The sequence below is a fragment of the Anolis carolinensis genome, chromosome 4 (assembly GCF_035594765.1).
Source record: "Anolis carolinensis isolate JA03-04 chromosome 4, rAnoCar3.1.pri, whole genome shotgun sequence".
NCBI classification, from domain to species: domain Eukaryota; kingdom Metazoa; phylum Chordata; class Lepidosauria; order Squamata; family Dactyloidae; genus Anolis; species Anolis carolinensis.
Window position 1 is genome coordinate 102,638,926 of NC_085844.1, and position 12,239 is coordinate 102,651,164.

At 41.1% G+C, this 12,239-nt stretch overlaps 1 protein-coding gene across 3 annotated transcripts in view; it reads left to right on the plus strand.

Moving 5' to 3' along the window:
* fbxl7 (F-box and leucine rich repeat protein 7) overlaps positions 1-7,042 on the plus strand; it is a 206,541-nt gene extending 199,499 nt beyond the window's left edge. For all 3 annotated transcript variants that reach the window (XM_008108854.3, XM_008108855.3, XM_062977597.1), the window contains exon 4: positions 1,514-7,042. In XM_008108854.3, coding sequence (XP_008107061.2) covers positions 1,514-2,250 — 737 coding nt within the window. In that variant the 3' untranslated portion in view covers positions 2,251-7,042. The remainder of the gene's footprint in view (positions 1-1,513) is intronic.
* Positions 7,043-12,239: the final 5,197 nt, after the last annotated feature.

Sequence of the window (12,239 nt, forward strand, 5' to 3'; positions counted from 1 at the left end):
AGACATGCTGTGGCTGAGTGCTCCAGAGGGCTCTCAGCTGCTGTCTGCTTTCCTCCCTTGTACTTTCTGCATAAGGATGCGGATGGCCACCATGTCCCTATGCTGAGAGGACAGGGAAAATTAGGAGGGCCTAAGTTAAGTGCCCAGCCCCTGGGCCTTCATTTGCCCATGCCTGAGCTAGATGGCATTCTGCAGGCCAGTCAGCTTAGGACAGTGGTTCTCAACCAGGGATCCCCAGTTGGTTTTGGCCTACAACTCCCAGAAACCCCAGCCAGTTTATCAGCTGTTAGGATTTCTGGGAGTTGAAGGCCATAACATCTGGGGACCCACAGGTTGAGAACCACTGGCATAGGAGGAGTGGAGTCAACTTCAACTAGAGTATATTTGACCTATGATTCCAAAAATGGCACTAGTTGTCCACTATAAGCTCTCACTTTTGAGATACAGAACATATGGCATCTACCAGCCACCATCTGTTCACCCATAGAAAACCATGATAACCAAATCTAAGAAACTAGAGCCCATGTGGTTTATCCAATGCAACTTTCTGAATCAACACCCCAAATAACCCCAGGAACAGGCCTAACAGCCAAGACACCAAGAATCTTTTGTTGTTGTTGGGCTGTTCAATCTATATGTTAATTACAGTCAAGAGAAAAAAGAAAGAAACATGGAATATATGCATTTTATGTAACTTGAAGACCTAGTTGTAGTTTTTTTCCCCCCAATTCTTGAGCTCGGCTTTTATGTCATTCCATGTGTTTTCGTAGTTATTTTTAATAGTTGGCCGTTTTTTGAGGTTATAGTTATTCCTAAGCACTTGAATTTTGTGGTTATTTCTATTCCTAATTTTTGGGATATCCAATCTTGTTTCTTCTTATCTATATTCTTTGGAAGGGCTTTTGTTTTACTTAAGTTTATTTTGAATCCTGCAAGGTCTCCAAATTCTTTAATTACTGCTAGCCATTTCTCCTCCTTGTTGGTTGGTTCCTCTATAAAACAGATAATGTCATCTGCATATGCTCGTGTTTTGTAATTTATACTTTGAATATTAGCGCCTTGTAGGTCATTATTGTTCCTGATGTTCTTCAATAGAATCTCTAAAACCATTATAAAGATTAGTGGGGATAGGGGGCATCCCTGTCTTGTGCCTTTTTGAATTTTTATCCTCTCTGTCTCTCTTCCGTTGTAGTTTTATGCAAACCGAGAAATTATTGTCCACTTTTCATCTCCATTTGTTCAAATTTGAAAGGACTTCTGCAGGGCCACCAAAAATACCAGTTAAAGTGTGGATCTGGCCTACACTCCTCAGCTTAACCATTCTTAGTTGAACCAATGAATTGATAACCTGGGCTGACGGAATAGTTTTGGAGCCTTTCCTGTTCATTTTTAGGAAGTTTAGCATGAAATGTTCCACATCCTCAGTCATTTTCTTAACGGAGGAAATGGCCTAATGATTGCACAACTGACTGCTTTGGTTTCCTTTCTTCACCATGTCCCCACCCCAATTTAGGTTGTTCCAAAGTGACGTGCATCAGCTTAACTCGTGAAGCTTCCATCAAGTTGTCCCCAATGCATGGAAAACAGATTTCTATCTGCTACTTGGACATGAGTGACTGCTTTGTCCTTGAGGATGAAGGACTGCACACCATTGCTGCCCACTGCACGCAATTGACGCACCTCTACCTACGCCGCTGCATCCGCATCACTGATGAAGGCCTCCGTTACCTGATGATTTACTGCACTTTCATCAGGGAGCTGAGTGTGAGCGACTGTCGCTTTGTCAGTGATTTCGGCATGCGTGAGATTGCAAAGCTGGAGTCCCGCCTCCGGTACCTCAGCATCGCCCACTGTGCCCGCATCACTGACGTCGGCATCCGATACATCACCAAGTACTGCAGCAAGTTGCGCTACCTCAATGCGCGGGGCTGTGAGGGCATCACAGACCATGGAGTGGAGTACCTTGCCAAAAATTGCACAAAACTCAAGTCACTTGACATTGGGAAATGCCCCCTGGTCTCCAACATTGGCTTGGAGTTTCTGGCTCTGAACTGCTTCAACCTGAAACGACTGAGCCTGAAGTCCTGCGAAAGCATCACTGGACAAGGCCTGCAGATTGTGGCTGCCAACTGCTTTGATCTACAGATGCTCAATGTACAGGATTGTGAAATCTCAGTGGAAGCTTTGAGGTTTGTTAAACGCCATTGTAAGCGCTGCATCATAGAGCACACCAACCCTGCCTTTTTCTGAAGTCAACTATTAACTCTTTGTTGATGAAAGCAAAGTATTAGAAATGTTTGTATGGGCATATGTGCCTTGACTGTTTGTATTCAATAACTGTACCTTCTTTGTACCAGGGAAGGGAACGTGGGACTTAAGAGTCCTTAAATACTTCCTAATGGCCTTGTTCAAATCTCCTGAGTGCCAGTGACTTATTCTTTTGAAATTATAACTCTAGCTTATGGTCCCTGTGATATAGCTGAAGACAAGAGAGTGGTTTGTATGTAGCATTCAGAAAAGGGAAGCCAAGTAACAGAAATCCCAATTTGTCCTTATTGTCAAATGTCATTTTGTCCTGATCCAGAGAGTGTGAATTGTGCGTAGGTCACATTGAAAGCCAAAGCTTGGAAAATGTACCTTTTTAGACAACAACTCCCAGAATGGAAGCTAATAAACTGTAGGAGCTGTAATCCAAAAAAGTCTTTCTTTTCCAGGTACTGCTGAAATGAATGGGAGATGTTAATCATGCCCAGTCTCATTATTATTTTTAAAGCCAACGTTACCTTTAGCTGAATTAGAACAGTCATATCTTAGCCCATTATGTCATTTGAGAGCTTGTCCAAGTTTGTTTGTTTTTTTGTTTTTTTGTTTTGTTTTTTGCTTTGCTTTTACATTTTTGGTGCCAAAATTATAGGTCAGAGAACAATACCATCTTAGCAGAAGTACAATATATTAGAGGTGTGCGGATATACTGACCATCACAATGTTACAAGTGCTACAAAATAGCTTTTGACATGTGCAATTTTTTGCACATGACCTTCAGTGTTCAACAAGTTATCTTCAACAAGTTACCCTCTTCTTCATTATCTCTCAGAAGTCCTATCAAGAACTTACTGGTAAAGGAGGAGTGTTTTAAGTCAACTTCCTTTAACTCTCATTGTGGCTAGGTTTTCTTTTATCTGGAAAGAGCATCAGTTTTGACATAATGTCCTTTGACATCAATATCAAGTAGTTTTTTGAACACTCTATTCGAGATCTTCTTTCCTCATCCACTGTTCACTTAAAATGGATATGGATTTCCCATTATTCAGAAAGCTTTGAGTTTCAAAATTCTTTTACTGTTCAAAAGCAGATCAAGCTAAAATAACTACAGCTGGCAATTCTGTTCTCTCTTCACTACTTCAGGATTTGTTGGCCTTATCTTTCTGTTTCATTCAAGTGACCAAGTGGAGAATCCATAAGACAGAGATGGGGCACTTTTGGCCTTCCAATTGGTCATGGATTACAGCTCTTTATAGTATGGATTTGTGGCTAGACTGACTAGGGCTTCTGATAGTTGGAGCCCAACAATGTCTAGACAATTGAAGCACAACAACTGCATGGTTTTTGCCCATCTCTCTAGCACTGACAGTGCTGCCTGTATCTTACTCTATACAGTAGGAACAAAGTTAAGACAAAGGCTCTTTGGGAGACAAGTGCTCTGAAGTACTCAACATTTGTTTATAATGTTATTAGCAAGGTCATGTTCCTAGATCAGCTACTTTGTGATACTAGACATTAATGTATTTTGTTAAGTATATCAACGTTGTTGGATTTCAACTACCATATATCCTAGCCAACACAGTCAAGGGTCAAGATTACAGGTACTGTTCAATGTTCATTATGCTGAGCTCAGTAGGGTTTCCTGGCTTGGCTTCCCTTTAGTACAGCCTGACTTTGTGGTGTGTGTCAGGAGTGACTAGAGAAACTGCAAGTCACTTCTTATGTGAGAGAATTGACTGTCTGCAAGGACATTGCCCAGGGGATGCCTGGATGTTTTGATGTTTGTACCATCCTTGTGGGAGGCTTCTCTCATGCCCCCGCATGGAGCTGAAGCTGGTAGAGGGAGCTCATCCACGCTCTCCCTGTGTTGGATTCAAACCGGCAACCTTCAGGTCAGCAACCCAACCTTCAAGTCATCAGTCCTGCCGGCACAAGGTTTTAACCCACTGCGCCACCAGGCATTAGTTACTGTGCACGAAGGAAATCTGTTGTCCCATTGATGTATGTTTTCACCTCCCTCCAGTGTGATAGTCAGAAGCATGATTCCTCTTACAATTCCTTATTGCCCAAGAAATCACTAGCAGGAGAGTTATGGAAGGAGAGTTATCAATCTCCTTTACCCCCATCGACAGGAAAACAGACCTTTGTTGCATGGAGGCATTTATTTTAAGAGTCAGTGAACTCATTGGACAATAGAAATCTTATTATATTACTAAAGAGAAGAGAAAGGGAACTGTAGATTTCAGTAATGAAGTCCACATATTAGTCTCTTGTGAGAAAAAGAGGCATCATGTGTTCTTTTCCCCCTCAGTGGCTTGTGCTGTCAGAAAAGCCTCAACTTCAGCTGGATTGTAACATTTCATTGTTGGGGAGGCAGAGGCAAGCAGTGTTTTCCAGACAGTAAAGCAATTAACTTTTAAGGTCGTAGCCTTGGGGAACAGAGATTTGGGATACTCTACACTTTATTTCAAGAAAGCAGACTGATCTGACAGGAAAATTGATATCTGTGCCATTACAAATATGAAGGGCAATGCCCTCTGTGGATACTCATTAGTCACAAAAGTGGTCCTATTGCAACAGTATCCTATGAGCATGGGATTTCCAGACTGCTAAACCAGTGGGATGTTTTCCTTTTTTCTTTTTGTTCACCCTGATAACATTCCTCACAGATAACTCTTTGGATGTTCACAGCACAAAGCTTTCAATCCTGTTCTATCACATCACATGTTCCATATGAAGGATCTAAAAAGCACTCTGTTGAGGCTGCATGTTGTAAAGTAGTGGTTCCTAACCTTTGGGCCGCCAGGTGTTTTGGACTTCAACTCCCAGAAATCCCAGCGAGCGAACCAGCTGTTGGGAACTTGGGGAGCTGAAGTCCAAAAAAAACACCTGGAGGCCCAAAGGTTGGGAACCACTGTTGTAGAGGAAGGTGTTTGCATTTAAGGGAAACAATAACCCTCATTCTGAATTATTAAGGTTGTTCAATAAATTAAAGACACATACAGTGGGCCTGCTATGAGTGTTTGGTTCAAAAATCCCAAACAAATACGAAAAAATGAGTGTGATAATCCCCTCCTGTTATTAAATGATGGTGACAAGAACATATACACTTCAACATGTCCATATTCACGTTGCCACTTTTTAATAATATGGGATGTGATGATATGCAGTAGGTAGAAATAGTGGATCAAAAAAGTTCATGGTATTAGTGTACAGATTTTCAAAAAGCTAACTTTAAAAGTTGCTTTTGGAAAGCTAGGCACATTTTCTGCTCCTCCCCGACTTCCTTTCTTTACAGGTGACGGTGTCATGGATACTGTGTCTTTTGGCAAATGTTCCCCTACTTTATGTCTGGCTCTCTGTCTGTCCTTGGATAGGAATACCAGCTATGGATGATTATATCTTCAGGTGGATTCCCTTGTGTGCAGTTGACAACTACTTTATGAGTAAAGCTCAGATGCTGAAAACATCTCTTGTAGAGTGATATGGGAAAGCAAACACTCTGGCTTGTTTGATTTTTTTCTTAAAGAAACAGAAATCTAGTAACTGTGCTGTTTCCAGATTACTTTCTTCATGTACCACAAACGTGGGGCACAAATCCTTGTATTAAAAACAAAGAAAAGGATGATCTACTGTAGTAATACTCACTTGTTGGATGGAGCTATCAAAGTGTCTCAATTAAGTCTCAATGACAGCAGTGACTATATATACAACTATGTGCTAAACTCTCTTCAATGCATTCAGTGGGACTGAAGTGGGAATGGTTGTGAGATGAAGTTCTTTAGCTCAGAACTTCCACTTGTGACCTCTTTTAGCCCCAGGAATTTTTTACATGACCTCGGATATATTGGTGTATAAAATAGGTATAACCAACAAATAGTTACTGATTTTTAAAAAATCAGCATTTACAAGGCTAGCTAAACAGGCAGATTTTCCCTTCTTATGAGCTACAGCTGAAGTATTTTCTTCAGAGTCCATTGTAAACACTGCACAGATTTGTGCAAATGTCTAAAACAGCAGTGGCAATGAGAAACCATTTACTGTTGCCAAATTTTTCATGACCCATCATTGAACTAAAGGGATCCCATTTTGGATTGGGACCCACAGTTTAAGAAAGTGAGGAAAGACAGGGGTGGGCAACCTGTAGCCCTTCAAATCATATTGAATGCCAGATTCTGTCCTTTCAGCCATCATGGTTAATGGCAGGGAGAATAGAAGCTGGTGTCCAATGTCATCTGGAACCCCCATCCTTGGCCTTCCCTATTAACTATTTCCGCACATATACATGTCTGTTATTTCATTTAACATCTTCAGTTTTCTACAACAAATTGAACATGTGTGTCAAAGAGCCAAGCAATGATGGGGTGCTTGTAAGCAAATTGTTCTAGGAAACAACATACAACTGAACCTCCATTACATTTATTTTCCTTTTCCATTTAGGGAATGGCTACTTACTACAGTGCTATCTTACTTTGTCAGATGTTCTTTTCACTGTCCCTAGTTCACAGTAAAGATAGAGTTGAGCCTATGCTTACTGTCCTAAGGCGAAGATGGTTATGATCTAAACTGGGCCTTGAGATTTCAAAGAAGAGCTCAAACAATATTTAAGTCTGTTTTCTTTTTAGAAAAGAAAGTTATTTTGGCTGATTGTGCTAAGTAGAAAAGGATAACTCTACTTGGTTCCAAAAGGGCTTTCATGTTTAGATTGGCTTGTCCTATGTGTCTCACTATAAAGCCTTAATTTACTACTACCAAGAAATAAAGCAATATATTGGTATAACGGCTCGGTTACTCAATGTGCATATAAAAGATGCAGAAATCAATATATGCATACACCCAGGGATGACATTTAAAGTTCTGACAGAATGTTTATTCTCACACAGAAAAACAGAATTGGCGAGGGGAATTTAACTCATGGTATGTCAGAGACAGAACGCCACCAAAATAGGATTCAACACAGTTTATTAAAGTTACAGAACCAAAAACGCCCGTAAAAGACAAAGGGCTAGGCAAACACTTGCCTTCAGAGGAAAAGAAACTAAAAAACGTTTCAAAAGGTAAACCGGATTAAACTGGAGTTTAATCCGGGTTAAACCAAAAATGCTTAATTCAGCCTGGCACTTTAAACAAACAAAAGCTGGTAAACAAGATTCAAAGAAACATAAATGACTGGCAGCAGATTCCTCTCTGCTACCCAAAAGCTGTGATTGATTAACTAAGATGTTACTCCTCCGAGCAGCAAACAAACTCCGGGTTCAAACACGTCAATCAGGGCAGCAGCGGTCAGCGGGGTCTCAATCCGGTCCGAGGTCGAAAGCCAGGTACAGATGTCTTCAGTTCACCAGTTCCACCGATAGCCACAGAAGGGATAGTCCGAGGTCGTAGTCAGTCAGTCAGTCAGTCAGTCAGTCCAGAGTAGGCAATTAGTGTCCGTCAAAAAGACGATGGAGGTCCAAGCTATTAAGATTAAACACATGTTGCACAGGAAAAGCCCACACAGTTCCTCCCGCCGTCTATGCCCAGTGTCCTTGGTAACTTACGTATTCAGCAAACGAATCACACCCGTCTTCAGGAAGTTCCCAACAAGAGCCCAAGCGTTCGTCCAGATTACCTTGCCCAACGCAATTAGCCCTGGATTCTAAACCCCATTTTATGCCAGTTACAACTCCTCATCGCTGTCAGCTGTTACCCTAATTCCAGGTGCCTCATCATCATCCTCCTCATCAGAGCTAAAACACCTTTGACTACACCCCACAGCATCCCAGCTGTGGATCCCGTCCCATCCCTCCAGCTTGTCCACGGGTCTAATCCTGCAAGCTGCCAGTCGCCTCCCACACTATCATTGCCAGTGGCACCCAGATCCTCTCTCACACGAGTCCATTCCATGTCATCCTCCTCTGAGCTAGCCATCTCTTCCTCCATTCCTTCGGTAAAACCCTCAAAGGAGTCTTCGTCAGTTGGTTCTGCAAATAAGTCCCGCAGCCGTTCCTTTCTCGCTCCTCAAGAGAGTCTGACTCCCGAGGAGTCTTACGACCACGTCTCCCAGTATCGGAGCCATAAGGCTCAACCATAACATGGTATGTGTCGTGTGTTTCAGATACAGATACACCTCAATTAACAAAGTAGATGTGTTCCTGGGCATTACATGTTAAATAGGAAATGTGATACTAGAGGTAGAAATAACATGGGAAGAATAAAGATAGGTTTCTGGAGTACAAGAATGACAAGCAGTTCAACATGTTTCAACGAACCTTGCATTCAGAATTAACAATATGCGCATGAGAAAAGAAAGAGCCAAGTTGGTTTAGCCTTGTATAATTTTGAACCTTCTGGAGATCATTTGATGGCTTCTGACAAGAAATGCCATTTTGTTCACTGCCTCGTATTTCTTTTATTTTCCCTTTTTGCCGACAGATCTGTGTTTTTTTTTAAAAAAAAAACATATAGGGGGTAGCTGGTGACGCAGGCTTGCATGCATTCCCATTTTTGCTGTACAAACAAGTTTAGTAAGGGATTCTGAAGGTAGTTGCTGTTTATTTTGGCTGTTGTAGGCAGGCACCTGACTACAGCAGACTTGGTTAGAGCAGTGGTTCTCAACCTGTGGCTTCCCAGATGTTTTTGCCCTACAATTCCCAGAAATCCCAGCCAGTTTACCAGCTGTTAGGATTTCTGGGAGTTGAAGGCCAAAAACATGTGGGGACCCCAGGTTGAGAACCACTGGGTTAGACTCTAATGCATCTCTTTTCCAGCTCAGGCTTTGTATATTGCATTGATTACTGCAGACACATTGCTGCAACCTGAAACCAATGTGGACTAGAAGAAAATGTCCAACTAAATAAAAGATGAATAGTGGGGGGAAAGGTAGGAGGGTGAACAGATCTAAATAGGTTTTATAAAAAGGAGCTCACTATCAATGGCTTTGTTAAATAAAGTACGCCTGTATCTGAACAAAGCCACTGTGTCTGACTTTTATAGACATAGTCAAGTGGGAAGAAAATGGAAAATGTGTCCCTGTTTTCTTTTGTTTGGCATCTTAAGGAATGGAGGGAAGGAGAAGAAAGGAGAGAGAGAGAAATAGAAAAAAATAATAGAACTATATAGGATTGTTATGTCAAGGTAGTTAAGGCTAAGTCTGGGGTTAGAATAGGTTAACTTAAATTAGTGTTCTCAACCTATGGGTCCCCAGATGTTTTGGCCTTCAACTCCCAGAAATCCTAACAGCTGGTAAACTGGCTGGGATTTCTGGGAGTTGTAGGCCAAAACACCTGGGGACCCACAGGTTGAGAACCACTGACTTAAATGATAATGGTGAAAAAATATATGTCCCATTCAGCAACTGGTTCAGTCTATCTGCTGTACTTGGGACTAGCATTTGGATTTTGGCCTCAAAAAGTAATGGTATGTATACCTACTGGGTTACAAGCCCTCTGCCTCTGGGCTTTCATTGGGTGTGTGTGTGTGTGTGTGTGTGTGTGTGTGTGTGTGTGTGTGTGTGTGTGTAAAATTACACTGTATGAATTTTCCAAATAAAAGTTTGGAAGCATCATGGGACCTTTCAAAATCAGGCCAAGATAACAGATGAATAAGCCATCATGTGTTGGTCTTGTGGTTTGGAAACATGCAATCACACATTTCATATGCCATTAATCCATTCCCATCAAGACCCAACAGTTTACAGTGGAACTGCTGAACTTGCAAGTACTGTATTATTTCCACTGTCAAGTTTTCTCCACTTGTATAGCTCCACAATAAAAAGAGAAGCAATCAAAATCTGAGGGGGTAAGTACCCAACTTATCAGGGCAGCTACATATGCAATTGATGTTTTCCACAAATTGATTATATTCTTGCCGACAAACATCTGGTGAGTTTTGCTGGCACACATTTGATAAGATCTGCATCTGGTTTTTGATCTGAAATATACTCCCAGTACTAATCAGTCACTGGCAGTTTCAAATTTTCAAATGCCCTACTGAAATTTAAGAACATTTCCATCACCGTTCCCCAAAATATGGAACACAACTATAATAAAATCATGTACAAGTACAAGCACAACTAGAAGGTTCTCAATTGCACGGCGCATGCACGGATCATCCATATATGCAATTTCACAGACACCATGAAGAAGAACTAATGATTATACCACATAATTAGAATAACCTCCTTGCCTCATACAAAAGTTTATCTACAGAAAGATACTTGGATCAGTTTCCTAATTATAAAGAAGGGCCCTAATCCTGTGTAATATTATCTGCATGGAAGACCTGCAAAGCACAGTAAAAAATTGCTTCCAAATAAACAAGCACTGGTTGACTTGATCTCTGTGAAGTCTTATATTTTTAATTAAAATCTCCAGTGGTATTATAACACCCATGAAAGAACTAAACTGGGTGTTATAATTGGATTTGGCAGACCATCATCTCTAGTATATCAGCAAAACTAAGGAGGCAGCAACCATTGATGTGGCTCTCTTGAAAGACACTGAAAGTCAAAACAGCATAATGTCAGTTGTAAGTGGTTGTCACATTCTCTTACTACTGCTTTCTACATGGCAAACCTGGTTGTTTGGGTTCTTGGTTGTACAAGAGCTCCCTCTAAAGGAAACATTTAAAATCCCTGAAGATTAGTATAGAAAAGAAAAGTGCCATTGAAACACTCATGAACATCTTTCAGGATTCCAAGTTCATCACATAGGCATCATATTCTATGATGTTGACCGGGCTCGTCCCATGCAAGCCGTTCCGAGACCCCTTGTGGAGATGGAGACATGGTATAAAAATAAAGTTATCATCATCATCATCATCATCATCATCAATCATCAATCATCATTTCTTGTGGAAAGAGAGTGTGTAGAGGCAACCATAAAAGGAAGTTTATACTTGTTATTGACTGCAGATATTGGTATAAGGTTCTTTTTTTCCTGGTCCTTTGGATGCCTTTCCTTATTGTTGGCTCAAACATGCAAGGCGGTTATGGAGCACAGGAAACATGAGTGGCTTTATCATGCAAGGTAAGCAAAACAGCATTGCAGCTAGGTCACACAAGGCCATGTGCGTCCTTCTACTGGTTTGTGCCTCCCACCTCATGTCCCTAAATATTAACAGGCACAACCCATCAATAACTCCCCATCCTGCAATGTTCCCATCTTGGTGCAATAGGTCCCTTCTGCCTCTGTGCTTGCAGTAGTATGGCATCAGAAGGTAGAATTTTCTTCTTCCTCCCCCACCCTTTTGCTATTCCCAAGCCAACTGTCTTTTCTTCTATACATATCATTGCTTTTTGCTATTTTTTATACTGAATTTGCACAATGGTGGTAAGGATAAAAACAATAATACATTTACAGAACTGCTGTAGTGATGAAAGGTGGGGTTATGAGGATCTACAAAAATATGGAATGGTGATTCGACTCAAGTGCATTACTGAAGAGAGACTGACTCTGAAGGTGCTCAACACAGTATGTATTCAAATCAAAACTTTATTACAGACCATAATAGACAGCATAAGTGGGGTACAGTCTAATAAAAGCATGTACATAAAATCTAAAAAGCTAAAAAAAAGGGTATGTTGAGTAAAGCACAAAACTCTTTAGAGAAGTGATTGAACAAAAAAGGATGGAGAGGGAGGGTGGAGGGAGGGAGATTGATGGATGAGTATGAGCATTCAGGGCACAAGTCTGGGGGACTGGGGTGAAAATAACTGATTTACATTTCAGTTAGTTGACAGTTGGATTGTTAGCTGTTGGATCCGGTCATCAATTGGCAAATTTTAAATGCTGCTACACAAAACTTGGTGGTATTGTAGGTTATAACTGGGTTGGTATCTAAGAGCAGCAGGTTGGTGTAAAATTGTCCTGAATGGCCTGGATAATTATATAATAAAGGCAGGATGAGTCTGGATCCAATTTCCCTGTAGAACAGGCACTGGAGGAGCACATGTTCTGTTGTTTCTATTTGACTCGAATCGCAGGGGCAGAGTCTCT